Below are 19,429 nucleotides of genomic sequence, written 5' to 3' on the forward strand. Positions count from 1 at the left end.
CTCTCTCTCTCTCTCTCTCTCTCTCTCTCTCTCTCTCTCTCTCTCTCTCTCTCTCTCTCTTCCATTCGCTTCCCCGCGAATTAAATATATATTAATCCTTTGTTCGACGAAGCTTAACATTTTAATCCCCTATTCAACCGACACAAAGTCGATCACGAGGGTTTACCGGCAAACTTGCCACCACATGTTGAATAGACAACTGCAATCTGAATTACTTACTCCGAAAAGCTCATCGTCACCTCCTGCACCTGAATGTGAATGCTAAGTTACTCAATTGTTCATGGGATTGCATTAACTTCCTGCGCCGGTAGGATTTTGATAACCGTAATCCCCGATCCGTCTAGTCGCGGTTGTACACACACCCATCAAGTTCGCTTTCATAATTAAATCCTTGGCTTTTACACAGGCCTCGATGTTTCAGGCATCAAAAGTGATTGACAGCCTGAGATTTCACCGTCAATTCACATCCCAGACCCAGAATATACCGTTTTCAAGGATTTTTGGAGCTCCCGGATTTGACAAAAATGTGAAAAATTTCGCGTCAGTCATCTGACAAATGCAGATAGCTCCCCTTGGCGTTTTTAATACGAGCAAATTCCAGCTTGAAAAAAAATCCTGGATTATTTTTTTCACCAACACACCCTTCACTGTCTGACAATAGAAATCCAGATAATGTACGCACCCAGTGTTATACACGGAGAGAAATGTTCAGTAAAAATTACGGAACTCTCGCTTCACTCACCGATTACGGAATCGACTCAGAAAATTGAAGTGACGGTATCGTAATTTTTCACAAGAGATTCAGATAAAAATTACGAAACGCTCCGGAAAAATTCCGTGACAGTTCCGGAAATTTTCCTACAACCACATTTCGCTCCGGAATTACGGAAAAGATACGTAATTTTTATTGAATATTTCTCTCCGTGTATCCACACGACAGCAAAATGATATGGAAACTCGTTTCCAAAGGACATATCTCCGAACGATTGACGGAAAAACAGTAATTTCCCCTCGTGATCATTTGACTGCACGCTTCTAACTCATAATTATCGTTCGTGATTACAGGAGTTGGAAAGAAGTTACACATTATCGACCCCGGGTGGTGGTAGCCCGGTTTGTTGTCCGCCATGCAGTCCACCACCAGCTCCAGCCGCGTATATATCGAGTATTCGTGCGTCATCGAGGAAATTTGGTGGCAGTGGACCAACATCACCTGATCGTGATCCAGTTGGTAGACTACTCAGGTAAATAGCTAATACAATGGATAGTGGAGAGATACTGGGAGAGCTCTCAATGAAGTCCTGTGATATTCACAGACGTCTTTGACGCTGACAAGAGCTCTCTCAAATTGCTAATCTTTTGTGTGAGATTGGAAACAGACTGTAAGCTTCTTAGAGAATTCTCTTTGCATTGCAAATACCACTTTGACTTTCCTAGGTGAATGAAAAACAGAGGGAACTCTGTTGGACGTGTTTGCAAGAAGGCCATATGATCGTGGACGACCAGAAATATCATAGCTTATTTAAGCAAATTAGTAATTTACTTCCGAATGGAGTTTCTGGGATGATGTATTTTGAATTCAATTCAATGATTCATTGAGTTCAGCATTACCCCAGCATTGGTAGCCAACATTGCCCCAATGTTGGCAGCCGACATTGCGTTCATGTTGGCAGCCAACATTACCCCGACATTTCTCTAATGTTGACAGTCAACATTATCACAATGTTGACAGCTGACATTACCGTAACTTCGGCAGCCAACATTACTTCAACATTGACAGCCGACATTACCTTAATGATGGCAGCCAACATTACCCTAACATTGCCCCAATATTGACAGCCAACATGGCTCCAACATTACCTTAATGTTGGTAGTCAACATAAACCCAACATTGGCAACCCAATTATCTTAACTTCGGCAGCCAACATTACCTTAACATTGTCCCGATGTTGACAACTAACATGGCTCCGTCATTGACAGCCAACATTACCTTAATGTTGGTAGTTAACAAAACTCCAACATTGGCAACCCAATTATCTCAACTTCGGCAGCGAACATTAGCCTAACATTGTCCCGATGTTGACAACCAACATGGCTCCAACATTGACAGCCAACATTATCTTAATGGGTAGCACGTCTAAAAAACTGCCGTCAAAGCAACTCCGCCCTGTCCGCGACGTGTTATTTTGGAGGTTTTTTTTGACGGAGTAGTTTTTAAATGGAATTTTTAGTCACGGACCCATCTTAATGTTGGTAGCCAACATTACCTCAACATTGGCATCCAACATTGCTCCAGCGTTAAAATTTTTCGACTCCTCCCAGAATATTGATCTAAAAATAATTTTTTTCAACAACAAATGTTGCAATCAATCTCCCGATCGAGCTCGATCACGATGGCATTGGGAAGAATATTCTAAATCACAATTGGATTCCCACAAAAATAGCATATTCCACCACCTGACGTAAAACTCACTTACCCCGCCCCAAAAATTGGAACCTCCAAACTTGCCGAACCCCCGATGTTTTCCTTCGGACGCAAAAAATCGATCTTACCCCTTTCAAAACCCCATCTCTCATTCTTTCAGATACTTAAAAATGTACTACCGCGAATTAGGAACGAGGGATCCCCGTCACCTGCCCCCCTGGATCCTCCCCCTGCCCCTGGGCACCCTGTGCCCCGCTCACTTCCAGCCGCACCTCCAACTCATGCACAAGAACGACCAGGAGCACCGCCTCGAGTCCATAAAAATCGACCAAATATTTGCAACAGTGAGACTGAGCGATGGCCTTCTGTCGGAAGCCCCGCGACGTGTGGCTATCGAGGGTGGTCCAGGTAGTGGCAGAACAACCCTCTGCATGAGACTCCTCCACCAATGGGCGAGCAAAGACGACGGCCCAGCCCTGGCCTTCATAATTCCCCTCCGTGAATTGCGCGGTACATCAGTACTCAATTACCTGACACGTGAATTTTTATCAAAAAGTGCATCACTCACTGAGGCAATGGCACAGGTATGGCGCACCCTGCATTTACTCGAGGATCGAGTGCTCTTCATTCTTGATGGTTACGACGAGTGTCCGGGTGGTAGGCAATCGCTGGCCGATGCCATTGACTTATTGGAGGCGCGATTATTTCCGGACGCTAGAATTCTCGTAACGTGTTCACCCAACAATTGGCCAAGCCTGTCACCAATGGTACAGCGTAGAATTCACTTGGCTGGATTGGAATGGCCCCATGTCGAGCGACTATGCGTTGCCTATTTCATTCACAATAATTTGTCAGAGCGAGCCTGTGATTTTCTCGAGTGCCTCAGCCTACAGTCGCAAACAATCAAGGAGCTCGTGCAACATCCACTTGGTTGGATAATGCTTTGCACACTTTATCAGGATTGCGGTACATTACCAGTGCAGCCCAGTGCTGTTGTACAGGAGGGAGTTAAATCTATAATACGAAAATGCCTTGACAGACCATTAGCACCTGACGAGGAGTTGCCGTCGCACTGCAGAAAACGGCTTGAGGATTTTGGCAAATTGTCACTATCGGCGCTGAGGGAGGGCCGATGCTGTTACACTGAGTCGGAGGTACGTACACGCGGTGGTGGAATTGAAATTCTGAGGCTGGGATTTCTCTCCAGGGGCTTCACGTTTGGACAGAGAAGAAAAATAGAACAGTACACACCCATTCATGCGGCTGTTGCTGAATTTCTCGCTGCTTACTATCTTGCCTCGATATCACAGTATGCAAATATACTGAGGAGGGAAATTGAGGGCTTGCCGAGTGGGATCATTGGGTATCTGGCGGGATTGCTTGGGCCGAGGACTCATCTTGTGTTGAATCAGTTGTGTCCACTTGAGGTGCCTTCCAGGACTATTTTCTCGCTTCTCAAGGCCGCCGGAACGTCCGATGGCAATATCTTGGCGGTTTGTCGACTACTTGGGGCAACTCCTGGCTTTGGACCTGTTCCCAGTGAACGACCACCAGCGCCGCTTGTCCAGACGTCACCCCTCGAGCTGGAGGGCTGGTCCAGGATACTGGGCAGCACAGCCTGCACCCTCGAGGCACTTGAGGTCGTGTTCCAGGTGGAGAGGAGCGCTGATCCCACTTATCTCAATGACTTTTTCAAGGCTCTGGCGGATAATGAGAGTGTTAAACTTGTGAGGATTACTTCGTTGTTGGGGCAGGAGTTCCCTGCGGACGAGGCGCAACGGCTGGCTGGACATCTCAAGAGTGTTCTCAGCAAGAAGAGGCTCTATGATTTTGAACTTGTCATCACGTGCTTGGAGGAGTCGGCGCACGACAGGTGAGATTTTTTTACGTTAATATTTACATAAAATATTTGTTGCGTTTATTGGGGCTTTATGTTGAAGGAATTTACACAGTACTAGGGGAGGGTAAGGTAAAATAGACACTTTTGACTTTTTGAAAAATATTCATAACTCAGAAACAGATTTATCAATTGAGCTCTGTCTAAGCTCGTCACAAAGAGGAATCATTGTTTTTCAAATGAAAAATAAAATCATTCCGTTTCATAAACAATTCAACACGTCATGAATATTTCAAAAAAAGTCAAAAGTGTCCGTTTTACTCTACCCTGTACGAAAAGATTTATGTTGGAGGAATTTTTTTGGAGAGAGGTTTTTGTGGAGAGAATTTTTTTTTTGCACTCTTCCGATTTTTTTTTCTTGTGCGTAAAGTAAAATTTTTAAATCACACTTTCCACAAATTGTGATGAAAAATAGGATTGGAATAAGTTCTTGAGGGGGCGAAAAATACTTTTTGTTACTATTATTATATAGCGTGAGGCCATTGACAGTGAGACAGAAAATGGGAATTTTTTTTTTATTTTTCCTTCTGTTTGTTATTAAAGTAAAAAGTACCATTTTTGCATAAAATGGAGGGTTTCGAGATCGCCTAGAGGTCTATCCTCATGTGTATAATTTATTCTAGATTTAATAAAGCGATTATTCATCTATCTCATCATTAATTTCACAAAGGAAGAGTAATGTTTCAATTTTTTTCGTGAATCATTCATATTTTTATTGTTATTTTTGGTGAGAAACATTTTTTTTCAACTTTTTCCTTTCATTTGTTATTAAATAGAGGTTTTCTAAAGCGCCTGGAGGTCTCCCCGTCTAAATAATGTATTCTGTATTTGATGAAACGATTATTCATCCAAATTATTCTTCACAAAAGAAGAATAATTTGTCATTTATTTTAACAATAGAAAATGGCAGACGAAAATTTTCCATTTTTTAATGAATTATTCAGATTTTTATTACGATCTTGCATGAGCCCATTCCCAATGAGTCAAAAAATGTGAAACATATTTTTTTATTTTTCCTTCTATTTGTTATTAATGTAAGAAGTCACGAATTTTGCTTAAAATTGAGGTTTTCTAAACCGCCGCAGGTCCTCCCCATCTCTATAATTTATTCTGTATTTGATGAAGTGATTATTCATCCATCTCGCCATCGTTTCCCAAAAGAAGAATATTGTGTCATTCACTCAAATGGGAGAAAAAGGCAGAAGAAAAGTTCAATTTTTTCGGACAGCATCAAGCGAACGGATTATCTCCTCATATTTTTCATCACACGACGACATGGGATATTATTGTTGAGGATTGTCTTTCATTCGAGACAGGGTAGCCCCGAAAATGAGGGGATCAGCGCCGTCTCCGAGTTTATTTCAAAACTCCAGAGAGAATTTTACGGATAAGAGGTTCGATGATAAAACGAGAAAAATGAGATGGGGATATTGGCGAGCTGGTCTGTTTGGGAGAGTTATTCCAAGGGATATGTGCGGTTTTTTTCGGGGTCCTTTTCATAGCTCTCACATTTTCAATCTATCGTAGTCTCGCGAACCTTCATTTCGATGGAACAACAATGGAAGGAAATACGTAAGCCCTCGTATATTGAGTTTTACGTCACAATATTTTTGTCGTGCCACAACCGAGTTACATATTCTATTTTATTTATTTTTAAGAATCACTGCAAATTATGAAACTTGACGGTTAAAAGTTCCCCCTGGAATAACTGTATTCATGAATTTATGTAGTCGAAAAATTGAAATGTCGGATCAAAGTTACAAAGTAGCTTCTGGGGGAGGGACAAAAAATCGAAGGGGGAATAAACTCCAGTGGGCAAAAAGGAGAGACCAGTGCTGAAGCGTGGGAAGCTGAAAACTTTGCCGACGGGTGAAACTCAACGAAACTTTACGTCTACCAGGCGACAGGGGACACCAGTGAGAATGAAATCGAAAGCCAAAACTCAATACACAGTGCGAAAATTTATTTATCCGAAAAACAGGGACTTTGATTTCAAACCGTGGGGGGTTTATTCGTGTGCACTTGACAGACGTCGAAAACAATTTGCAGGGGAAAAAATATCGTGTGAATTCCCCTCTCACTCTGCTCGAAAATCTAAAGGCTATAAGGGCTGGGCAATTTGGGAATAACTCCCGGGGAGCAGTAGCTCACTTCAATAATTTGTAGATCGTACGCTCTACACTTTTACACGGTGAGAAATATTCAGTAAAAATTACGGAACTCTCACTTCACTCATCGATTACGGAATCGACTCAGAAAATTTAAGTGACGGTATCGTAATTTTTCGAATAGGATTCCCTGACAGTTCCGTAAAATTTCCTATAATCACATTTCTGAAAAATACGTAATTTTTATTGAATATTTCTCTCCGTTTAGCCTATTCATCTCTCGCCTTCGAAAAAAATGTGCCATCAGCACCTCATAACAATTCCTGTACGATGGATTTTCGAATGTTGAGTCTCGTCGCCATTTTCATTCCTATTTTTTTCTTTTCTCTTCTCACGTCTAATTATCATCAACATCAAATCACATGTACACACATGTTCCTGATGGAGATAATATGATACTGTAGAAGAGAAATGTATTCTAGACTGAAGGCCCTCGGGCAATGGGCACTTGTAAGAATTCACGTCTCTTGCGATAAATAACGTTAACAGTTGAAGTTATAGTGTGAGGACAGTATAAAAATACAATTGGGAATATTTCTGAAGGGTGCGTATAATTGTCGAGGGTTCGATCGCGCCATTTTCAATTCTCGAGGTACGAACGCACCTCGGGCAATTTTTTTTTAACCATTTCTCCGCCTCTCGCTCATTTCAAGGAGAAGTTGAGCTTTGAATGGCTTGAGAAGAGAATTTACTGGAGACAAGATACCGTTTGAATTGTTGTGCACGGTAGTTCATTTTCCTCAGCTGTATTTCATCAGAGTTTCTTTGTACTCCGACTCAATTCAGACTTGAGTTTAAAAACCTTTTCACTTCGTCAAGCACTTCTTTGATTCGTGGCATTTATTACTGACAATAGGGCTAATGACATTCTTCGAAAATTTTGAATCAACTTTTGTGGCGCTATTATTTATGCAGACGATAAACATTTGTGTGATGGGTTTGCTGAATGCAATTTTCGAAAATCTATCGTGCACTGGTAAAATTTTTTGTCTCAAACGTCAAGGAATTTCGACATTGAAAATTCAGAATTTCGTGGAATAATCAAAGAGAACTGTAAATTTCATACGTTTGCCAGGATGTTAGCGATTTTTTAGGGGATTGAGGAAGTCCTGAGGAATATACTCCAATAGGAATCGTTTTGTGTTTTTAAATACTTCATGTTGAAAATTTTTTTTTTTGCGATTATTCAACTATCTCATCATTGTTTTACAAAAGAATAATTTTTCATTTACTTTTTCTCAATTCGTTTATTCAGACTTGAGTAATTCATTCAAATTTTTTCGTTCTGTTTGTTATTAAATTACAAAGTACGATTTTTGCTTAAAACAGAGGTTTCCGAGATCGCCTGGAGGCCCTCCCCATCCATTTAATTCATTCTGAATTTGATAAAAGGATTATTGATTTATCTCATCATCGTTTCACGAAAGAATAATTTATAATTTATCTAGACGGGGCAGTTTAAACTAAAAAAACACCAGTATAACGATACACTTTACGTTTCTTTTTTCTCAATTTGTTTATTCAGACTTGAGTGCGTGGTTAACGCACTTTGTCGTGGTTTGAGTAATGCATCGTCCCACCTGGCGCGACTGGTACTCGACATGAATCTGTCCGGTGATCAAGTCAGTAGGGTCTGCACGGCACTGCGCGATTGCGTTCAAGTGCAGGCACTGCACTTGCCCCATTTGAGCTGCGGTTGCGAGGGTCTGGCTTCGGTTGCTGAACTACTCAAGGAGAGGCCACTTCTAGCACTCAATCTTGCCGGAAGTTGGGGCGCCAAAAATGAGGATCCATCGAGCTCCGGTATCAGCATGGGTAATATCATTAGTCCATACGTTATTAAGTCTTTAAGGGATAATTCAATTACTTTGGCATAATTTTTTTTCCCGGTGGAATGCGCCTACCTGTACACCATCCCTGCGGTTGTCAAGACTGATCCAAAATACAGATGTTATTCTGCATTTGTCGAATACTCATTCAGTTTTTGTGAATAATCGATTTGCCAAGTTACAGTATTTTGAGATATCTCCGAATCTAAGGGAGATATCGAAATTTTCGTAATGACCTTTTTTGTAGCCCTCCATTCGCTCTACAAAAAAGGTCACGACAAAAATTTTGCCATCTCCCTTAGATTTCGAGATATTCAATGAAAATGTGATATTTAATGCGTCGTAATGAAGTAATGCATTGAAAATCTAAAAAATTTAAACAATTTTCATTGTTAATTCATGAAAATATCCAAGTCAAGAATGAAAAGTCCAAGCTCGGGTATCAGTATGGGTAATATCATTAGTCCATACGTCATTAAGTCTTTAAGGGATAATTCAATTACTTTGGCATAATTTTTTTTCCCGGTGGAATGCGCCTACCTGTACACCATCCCTGCGGTTGTCAAGACTGATCCAAAATACAGATGTTATTCTGCATTTGTCGAATACTCATTCAGTTTTTGTGAATAATCGATTTGCCAAGTTACAGTATTTTGAGATATCTCCGAATCTAAGGGAGATATCGAAATTTTCGTAATGACCTTTTTTGTAGCCCTCCATTCGCTCTACAAAAAAGGTCACGACAAAAATTTTGCCATCTCCCTTAGATTTCGAGATATTCAATGAAAATGTGATATTTAATGCGTCGTAATGAAGTAATGCATTGAAAATCTAAAAAATTTAAACAATTTTCATTGTTAATTCATGAAAATATCCAAGTCAAGAATGAAGAGTCCAACGTCAATAAAAATATTGACCAACCAAACACTTCCCAATCAGAATTCCTCCTCCCCAATAAAAACGCCGAGAAGTCTAATTAATGCATCGGATCATTCGGCGGGCCTCCGATATCTCACAATGCCAACAGAAATTCAATATTCGTTTCATTCATTCCTCCTCTTTTTTTCGTTTTTAATAACCATCACAAATCTATCACATCACGACTGAATGGGCTGGTGTTGGCTGGCCGATAAAATCGATGGGACTCGTCTCTCCGCGTGAAAACGATGAAAATTCCTAAGGAATAGTTTCGCCAAATCCCCGAGACTCCCTCAGCATTAAATATCCGTAATACTGTAGCACTCGGCCATCAGCGATTCACCCCGCGCAATTAAGCTAATTGCCATTGTACAATTGCACTTAATGTTATTTCATTTTTACACCCATTAGCATATTCACCTGGATAAAATTATTGTAATTATTTTCTACATACCAGAGGCTGGACTATTTGCCCTAGAATTTTGTTCTAAATTGAGTCACGAAGTTACTCGAAACATCTTGCCCAATTTTGCTGGAAATATCGGCACACGTTTTCACTGTTGATAATGAAAATATAAAACAATTTTCACAGGTTCTGGATCGGGTTCGGGTAGCAGCGGTTGTGCATCTAGCACACTCGGTACACTACCTTTGAACAATCGTTGCTACTCGTCTCTGCCACGTGGTGCCCTGGCTGCCTACGGTAGTTTAACAAGACCAGCTACTCTTCCACGTTTACCACTTGGTATTGGACTTGGTACCAGTGGTAATGGTAATGGTACATTGCCGCAGAACGATCGAGACAGGGACAGTAGCAATGGCAGCTCGAAGAGAAATAGTGATAGTGTACTGTGCCATCGTTTACCACTTATGCATCCACTTCCAACGTGCGATGTTGCTTGCCATCAGGGAACTGGTTTTCACGAAATTTTCAGTGCCATCAGGTAAGAAAAAAAAATTAATTTATCTAGCATTTTACACAAAAATGTGAACATCGCGATTTAACGCTAAATGTGAACATCGCGATTTAACGCTAAATGTGAACATCGCGATTTAACGCAAAGTGTGAACATCGCGATTTAACGCCAAGTGTGAACATCGCGATTTAACGCAAAGTGTGAACATCGCGATTTAACGCAAAGTGTGAACATCGCGATTTAACGCCAAGTGTGAACATCGCGATTTAACGCAAAGTGTGAACATCGCGATTTAACGCAAAGTGTGAACATCGCGATTTAACGCCAAGTGTGAACATCGCGATTTAACGCAAAGTGTGAACATCGCGATTTAACGCAAAGTGTGAACATCGCGATTTAACGCCAAGTGTGAACATCGCGATTTAACGCAAAGTGTGAACATCGCGATTTAACGCAAAGTGTGAACATCGCGATTTAACGCCAAGTGTGAACATCGCGATTTAACGCAAAGTGTGAACATCGCGATTTAACGCAAAGTGTGAACATCGCGATTTAACGCCAAGTGTGAACATCGCGATTTAACGCAAAGTGTGAACATCGCGATTTAACGCTAAATGTGAACATCGCGATTTAACGCCAAGTGTGAACATCGCGATTTAACGCCAAGTGTGAACATCGCGATTTAACGCAAAGTGTGAACATCGCGATTTAACGCAAAGTGTGAACATCGCGATTTAACGCCAAGTGTGAACATCGCGATTTAACGCAAAGTGTGAACATCGCGATTTAACGCAACGTGTGAACTTTGCGTTTTCTCGCGAAGATCGTCATTTCAGTAATTTACAGAAAGATGTTGACATCGCGACTTAACGCAAAGTGTGAACTTCGCGATTTCTCAAATGGAATTGGCTCAAATGAAAGCTCTGAGGTTCCGATTACAAAAGTATAAAAACATTTCACCAAAAAAAATACGAAGGTCACGAGGGTCATGACCACGAATTTAAAAAATTGAATAAAGTATTTTTAAAAATCGAATAAAAAAACAGATGACCCGATTCATATTGAATTCGGCCAAAAATTAATTATCACATAGATATTTCGAACCCTGAAAAATTATTCCCATTAATCTGAAACATGAGGAATAACTCGGGAATAAAATGGCAACCGAGGTAACTCGTTTTGAATATTGGAAACCCTAGTACGTGGAGGAGTGTACAATTTTAATTAAAAACGAGCTTCCATCCCGAGCTCGGTCTCTACCAATAGAAAATATAAAAACTTGGCTTCTGAATGTACATCATTTTTATTTTATTTTTAATTCTATTTCTCCTCGGAAGAGACCGTCCTGGAATGACGTCTGTCTGACAGACGCGACATTTAATATTTGTCCTGTTGAGTTAATTGAAAAATTATGCAGCCTCTCGAATAAATGATGATATAATGGGAGAGAAAAAAATCTCGAAATGGCTCGAGTGAATTTCACCCTCGTGAGGAGGGTTTTCTGGTGGAACATCGGCATTTGGGTCAGCATATTACGGTATCTGGGGCTACCCTGCGTGATCTGCACAAAAAAAGGGTGGCTATTGGGTGAAAAAGGGGAGAAGGGTGACGAAAAAATTGGTCTCAGTGAGAGTTTGTATCAAAGAGTGGATGAATTCATCTCTGAAAATAGTCAGCGAAATTTAAAACGTGAAAGTCATTCCTCAAATTCAAGTGAACACATTTCCCACTGAAAGAAGTAGCGGATTAAAAAGTTAGGGGATTCCCCGCAAAACCTTCATCCTTTTTATCCCCTTGTCTGCTGTGCTTTATTTTTCTCATCTTTTCCGCTCTTTTCTCCTCCGAGTAATGGAAAATACACGCTGCAGTGACTAAGTACGGAAAGGGTGTCATTTTTAATTTGTCGAATACTCATTCAGTTTTTGTGAATAACCGATTGGTCAAGTTATTTGATAAAAACCCCAAGAAATTTGAGACGTTTGCCAACCATATCGTGAAGGGTTGCCAACGTTGCAATACTTGGGTGAGGAATACAATAGCATCCGTCTGCGTCCCGATGCGAACGTGACAGCTGTAGTTAAACATCGGAGCTTTCATTCAAGCCACAATTGTCCCTAGGTCACTGGTTATTTTAGAGAGGAATTTGAAACGTCGGAGTCATTCCTCAAGTTCAAGTGGACACATTTCCCGACTGAAAGAAGTAGCGGATTAAAAAGTTAGGGGATTCCCCGCAAAACCTTCATCCTTTTTATCCCCCTGTCTGCTGTACTTTATTTTTCACATCTTTTTCGCTTTTTTTTTCCTTCGAGAGATGGAAGATACACGCTGTAATGACCTCCGCCGTCTGAGTTTTCCCCGAGTGCTTGGACTCGTGGATTTGCTCTTCTTGCTGTACGACAAAAGCTTTCAGCTTGCTCGGCACAACGGCTCCACCTAATTATCTCTCTCCACGTACTCCATATATTTTTTTGTATTGCCTTTTTTTTTATTTCTTCCACTGTGTTTCACCGTATTCTTATACCCCCGAGAATTCGAGATACGTGGGAACTAGTGAAACTCGATTTACACTTTTACATTTTAATAAAATTTATATCAACCCCATTGTTGGCGATGAGAAAATGTTGAGACGTGGCTTAATTGAAGATTTTAACTTGGGCCCGGAATTTTATCCTCTCTTTTATCTGCGGAAATGAAAATTGTAGTGACTTTATTCCCAAGAATTTCAACTTCTTGAGGGAAAAAAGAAATGCAAATTCTAGTGACTTTATTTCCAGGAATCTCAACGTCTTGAGAGGAAACAAAAAAAATTGGAATTCGAATTACGTAGTTTATCTTCAGATTAAAAATTTTTACACTTCATAAAAGAATTCTCGAGGAATTCATTAACATGGAGATTGTAGTGACTTTATTTCCAGAAATTTTAACTTCATGAGAAAAAATAAAAAAATTCAAATAGCGCAATTTATCCTCAAAGTAAAAAAATTTACACTTTATAAAAAAATCGCGATCAACCTTTCAATATTCTAATAAAATTCATGTTGACACGTGATTTAATTAAACATTTCAACTGGCGTTCAGAATGTCCTCTTCCCTTCCGTCACCCCGAAAAATGCAAATTACTGTAACTTCATTCAAACTTCTTGAGGGGAAACAGAAAAGTTGGGAATTCAAATAGCGCAATTTATTCTCAAATTACAAATATTTACACTTCATAAAAAAATCCTTGACAAGTCCATTAGCATTCAGAAAAATGCAGATTGTAGTGAGTTTATTTCCAGAAATGTCAACTTCATGAAAGAAAACAGAAATTCTTATTAATATTCAATACATAAGACCCTGGCCCTTATGATCCCAAAACGCGATCAACCCTTCAGTATTCTAATAAAATTCATGTTGACACGTGATTTAATTAAACATTTCAACTGGCGTTCAGAATGTCCTCGTCCCTTCCGTCACCCCGAAAAATGCAAATTACTGTAACTTCATTCAAACTTCTTGAGGGGAAACAGAAAAGTTAGGAATTCAAATAGCGCAATTTATCCGCAAATTACAAATATTTACACTTCATAAAAAAACCCCCCGAGGAATCCATTAGCTAGGATGATCACCCCCCGAGTCTATTGAGAAGTTCTGCATCACGATAAAAGACAATTGCCCGAGGGAGCCCAGTCTATATCCCCCGGAACTTAGTTACACTGTCTACCAGACTGTGAGACACAGACAGGATCGATACACAATACCCCATTCTTCCGTTACAGAGAGCCAAATTGCAAGCTCAGGTCCCTGAACGTCTCCAAGTGCCTCCAGGGTGGTCTGGATGCTGGTTGTCTGGGTGAGACAATCAGACGTGCAAGAAATTTGGATGCCGTGAGGGCTGCCGGTGCCTCTAGGCCTGTGGATGTTATGCCACTGGTGTTGGCGCTTACCGAGGCACCTTGTCTACAATTACTCGATCTCGCTAGTCCACGTCTCGCTATGGATGATCATCCATCGAGATTGTTGTGTCATGCACTTGCTAGAAACTCGACTCTACGGCTTCTCAGCTTGGAGGGATGGACTTTCAGAATAGAGGTAAGAACATTATGTTATCTCTCTATTATCTTTTTCCGAAGAATCTAAATGGGCGCCAGAGAATTTTTAAACGGAATCATCAAACCTGAAGTGCTCTGAAAATTCAAGAAAATGATGGAAAGTTTGTTCATTTTCTATGAATACGAGGAAACAAGTTTTAAGTGCTCTGATGAGAATAAATAATTTCAAGAAATGTTCAAAAATACGAGGTGGTGGACAGATTTAGTGCCGCCATCTTGGATACTCCCTCCCCCTGTGGGAACGGGCTTCAAAGATGGCGGCGTTGCCACCTCGCATTTTTAAACATTTCTTAAAATTATTTATCCTCTTCAGATCGCCGTTCAATTCACGTCATTGTTTTCTATAAACGGAACAAATTTTTTAAACCATCTTTCAAATTTTTCCACCCATTTCTGGCTGAGAATTCATGACCCAAAGTTTTCTTCGCATTTCCGTCTTTTTTGTAGTCCCAAAAATTCTTTAAGTATAATGTTCTTTTTTTATTGGTTAAATATAATGTTATGACCTCCGAAAAATTAATCTATCCATTCCTTAATTTTAATAATTAATTGAACGCAGAATATTTTTAATGACAAAAAAATCGGATAAATCTCTTTTGAATTACTTTCCCTCTCATTCTCTCGTAACCCCGGCAATATCGTGAGGGATTACACCCCGCAGAGAAACAATATCCCGTAAGCAAACGACGTCCAGACGTAGACTAATGGAAAACTGAGCCGTTAGCAAGCTCATGTAAATCCCGTTACGGTTTGAAATTCACTATCGTGCGTGACATCCTCAAACTACTGGAATATTTCACGTGTGATCCACCACGCGGTAATTTTTCGAACATCATGTAAAGCTATTCTCCCAACGACCTGCCTAATTCCCATGCCAATGAATAATCATCGATACCAATGTTCCAAAAATGATAATTAACGATGTTGCCTAATTACGAATCACACTTGCCGTCATTTACTCCTGAAAATGATGCCAAACGGCTGTGGGGAGCGGATTAAAACAAGTCCTCGGAATTTTTAATGAATATATTACACTGAATTTCGATATAAATTCAATGGGAAACTTGGGACAGAGGGATCCGTGATATTCGGTGTAATAATTCCAAAGTTTTCCATCGAAATTCCAAGTGGCATAACCCGGGTTTACCATAGCGTCAGCTCTCGGGGGAACGGAAAACCCGAAAACTCGGGGAATCCTCATCTGCAGAGTTGAGAACGTGGTAATTGAGGAGTGCTGTTCACTTTGCTTCCATTTTCAGTTGTTGCATATATACACGACAAATGCAGGGTAATGTAACAATGCTCGAGATGGAGAAGCCGATTTAGCTGAATAAAGTTGAAAGTCGAAAGTTGAAAAATGCAAATGGAAGAATCCTTTTCCTTTTTCCACAATTTGATCTTCTATTTATTCATTTCATCCATTTCTTTCCTAATGACAACCGCTCCGAGCAACTTTCATGGGATTAAAAATATTGAGATGCCTCGGGAGATGAAAAGAACTACTAGAATGAGGGAAAAACTTTGCGTCATGAATTCTTAGCCAACAGGGGGTGAAAAAATCTGAAAGATTGCTTAAAAAATTTATTCTTTTTATAGAACACGATGGAGTGAGTTGAACGGGGATCAGAAGAGGGTAAATAATTTAAGAAATGTTTAAAAATGCGAGGTGGGGGCGCCGCCATGTTTAAAACCCCTTGCGACAGAGGGAGGGGATATCCAGACAAGATGGCGGCGCCCACAACTGTTACCCACTTCGCATTTTTTAACATTTCTTAAAATTATTTATTCTCTTCAGATCATGTTCAACTTGTTTCAAACAATTCTTAAAAAAGGAACAAATTTTTTAAACTCTCGTGCACATTTTTTCATCATTTTGGTGGTTGACAATTCACGACGCAGTTTTTTTCGCATTTCAATAGTTTTTAAAATTATAAAATTCATAAATTAAAAAATTCTTCAATGACGAAATTCCGCTTTAATCGTTTTCTAACAATTTCATCTTTCATTCACCCATTTTATTAATTTAATAAAATGGGGTAAAATGGGTAATTTTATTTTGTTTGTGCAGTAAATTTACATTAAAAATTATAAATTCGATTTTCTTCACATAAATTTAAAAATTACAGCAATGAAAAATTCCGAACATGAAAGAAAATCATATATTCAATGAACTTACGAATTGTGAAAAACTTCCATTAGAAAATAAAAAAAAAATTTTCTCCAATCTCTAGGAGTCGGATACATTATCAGTATTCTCAGAGTTGTTGACGTGCACGAGTGTCCGTGAATTGAGCCTGTGCAATGCCCGTCTGCATTTAGCAGTCCACGAGGGTCCACTCTCGCGATTAGGTAGACGAGACGATGCTGGAGCTGAACTGCTTCGTGCAGCACCACCACCCGCCTGTCCAACGATAGTTTTCCTCCGTCTGGCAGGCTTTCAAGTGAGTAGACCCATTCCCAAGATCCAGTAAATAGCGCTCCCCCAGAACAGAAGAGCGACAGTATTAAACTTGCCACAGCTAAGATACATCGATCAGAGCCCCATTGAAATATCTCTTCCTCTTTCATCCCCCGATTTGCCTGTCACTTCTCCGAATGAAGAATAAAAAATTCTCGAGTGAAAATTTCCCCTCAAATTTTCTTTTTCAATGTTTATTTTGCGGGGGCAATTTTTCGGGATTAAATTTGAGAAAAATTAATCTCTCAGTTATTAAATTATACATTTGTCTCTGGATTTTTTAAATTCATCAGTTGTTTAATAAATTAAATCTCTTCTCCAAATGAAGAATAAAAATTTATCGAATGAAAACTTCTCAAATTTCCTTTTTTAATACTTTTTTTTGGTGAAATTTTCGGGATTAAATTTGAGGAAAATTAATCGTTTTGGAGAGATATGTAGCAAATTTTTCTGAATTGCTAGAATCCCTTCATTTTCGTGTGGTCTCCAACTTCAACAAAAACTATTTCTACCTTTATATTACCCTATTGTCTCAATGTCCCAGTGAATTACACATCTTTCTGAAATGAAATCTCATTAAAAATGTTTTTCGAATTAAATCTCTTCTCCGAATGCAGAATAAAAACACCTCGACCGAAAACTTCTCAAATTTCCTTTGTTAAACCTATTTTTTACTAGAGACGAAAGACCATTGGGATTACGTCATCCATCGATTAATTTTTATACCCCAATGAGATTGAGTTTGACAACCGCAGGACAATGAATGCATTTACCCCGATTATCAAGTTTCGTAATTAGTCGATGGAGGGAACAAAGGGCCGAACGAATTGGTGCACGACAGATAAGCCCCAGAATCCCTTCATCCCCCTCAAGATACCCCCGGAGAACTTTATACCCTGACACACGAGAGACTTCTCTAATGCCACTGTATTGTCACAAACAATCCACAATTCCATCGCATTGCGTTCAATTAATTCGTACCTCGTGCCTGAGTCACATGTTCACATTATACTGGCTCTTGTCTCCGGGGAAATCAGGTGTAATTCACTTGAAGAAGAGAGATTGACGTTTACATCGGCACTGATTTTATTTCTTCCCTCGGCCATTCAATTTTATGCAGAAATGAGAGACAGAAATGAGCGATTGAAATTTCATGAGGGAACAATCTGACATTGTCTGACAAATTCATAATTCAAAGAATTAAAAGAATAAATTGGCATAGTTTATATTATATATTTAATATTCATTTTTTAATCACGCAGGTTTCAGTTAACGACAGACTGGCACTACGTGGACCTCTCCTGCTTCCCTTTTTAGCTGGATTCACAGCTCTGAGTGAACTAGACTTGTCCCTTGATAAATCAGAGATAGGAGGCAGCAGTGGCTCTCTCCTCTTCATCGACGACAAGATCCTCCAGCAATTCTTCTCGTCCCTCTCGGCCCACTTCAAGACCCTGCAGACCCTGAAGATTAATTACTGGAGGATCAACCTCGAAGACACTGATAAAACAATGAGACAGGTCTCCAAACACCTGAAGACCTCGAACATAAGCTTCGTCAAGGCCAACGGATTGATCGTGACGGATGGCGTTAAGAGGCTGCAGGTGGAGCATCTTTTTGTACAAACGTTATTGGCCAATTTGCAGTGCCTGACGTGGCTGTGTCTCGATGGAGTCAAATTAAACGAGAGCCAGTGCACCAGCATTGGTAAGTGGATAAGGGAGCGTTATCCTGGGGTTTTACTCGAGATAAGTGCCAAGGATATTCAGGTCAAATCTATTAAGGCTCTTGTTGCTGCTGTTGAGGAGGGCGGGAGGGCTGAGGTTGGGTATATTGGGGGGTCGACTTGTCGAATCAAAGTTAATAAACTGCAGAAGAATTCTAAAACGAAGAAGAAGTGAGGGGTCGAAGGTGATGATCACGATGGTCGACATTCAGGAAACACTTTTGAGGCGAGGGCCTGACTTTTTTGGGAGAATTTATACTCCTGTTGTGATGTGGAATGAAGCTTATTGGAGGCAGGGGTGGCTTGTTGTTGGAAACATTGGGACTCGAGGCAAATGGGTTTGAACGAGGAGAGAAAGTTTTGGGAATTCTTATTCCACTTCATTACAGCATTTTTTGGATTGCTTTCGTGCACTTGGCAAGTGCACGAGCTTGGAGAATGACGTGGAAATTTGTGCCAAAAAATATATATTATTCGATGAGATATACTCAATGGAGATATTCCGCTTGCAAGTTGTTTTATTTTACGTGTGGGAAAATTTTATGGGGAATCTATTGCTTTTGCTAGGAAGTTCTATAGAATTTTACAAAAAATTAATTATTATTACTTTAGAATTAAATTAGAATCAAATTATTTGTTATTTGAAACTAAATTAAATTTTAAAATTTTATTTTTTGTCATTGAACAGATAAAATTGCGCAGATGTTGATTTTTTTTTAATAATTATTGGGCATGAAAATTACTGTTTTAAAAATTACAAAAAATTGGAAGAAAATATAAAATTCATTGATTTTTGTCGATGAAATTCTCAATATAAATGGAATTTTCTCGTGAAGGCTAGATTTTTCTCATACGTATTTTGTTTTCGTTAAATTAAGGAATGATTATCCGAGGAATTATTTGTAAATAAAAATGATTTCTAGTTTTATATTACCTTATTGTATTAATCTCTCAGTTAATTGTAGATTTGTCTCTGTATTTTTTTAAATCATCAGTTTTA

At 39.6% G+C, this 19,429-nt stretch overlaps 1 protein-coding gene across 2 annotated transcripts in view; it reads left to right on the plus strand.

Moving 5' to 3' along the window:
- The window catches only part of LOC107036059, a 76,351-nt gene extending 57,277 nt beyond the window's left edge, over nucleotides 1-19,074 (plus strand). For both annotated transcript variants that reach the window (XM_015253781.1, XM_015253782.1), the window contains exons 3-9: nucleotides 1,066-1,244; nucleotides 2,586-4,298; nucleotides 8,016-8,305; nucleotides 9,830-10,181; nucleotides 13,913-14,225; nucleotides 16,477-16,686; nucleotides 17,966-19,074. In XM_015253781.1, the coding sequence (XP_015109267.1) occupies nucleotides 1,066-1,244; nucleotides 2,586-4,298; nucleotides 8,016-8,305; nucleotides 9,830-10,181; nucleotides 13,913-14,225; nucleotides 16,477-16,686; nucleotides 17,966-18,604 (3,696 nt within the window). In that variant the 3' untranslated portion in view covers nucleotides 18,605-19,074. The remainder of the gene's footprint in view (nucleotides 1-1,065; nucleotides 1,245-2,585; nucleotides 4,299-8,015; nucleotides 8,306-9,829; nucleotides 10,182-13,912; nucleotides 14,226-16,476; nucleotides 16,687-17,965) is intronic.
- Nucleotides 19,075-19,429: the final 355 nt, after the last annotated feature.

The sequence above is a fragment of the Diachasma alloeum genome, unplaced genomic scaffold, assembly GCF_001412515.2.
Source record: "Diachasma alloeum isolate Michigan unplaced genomic scaffold, Dall2.0 Dall_scaffold_00203, whole genome shotgun sequence".
Classification (NCBI taxonomy): Eukaryota; Metazoa; Arthropoda; class Insecta; order Hymenoptera; family Braconidae; genus Diachasma; species Diachasma alloeum.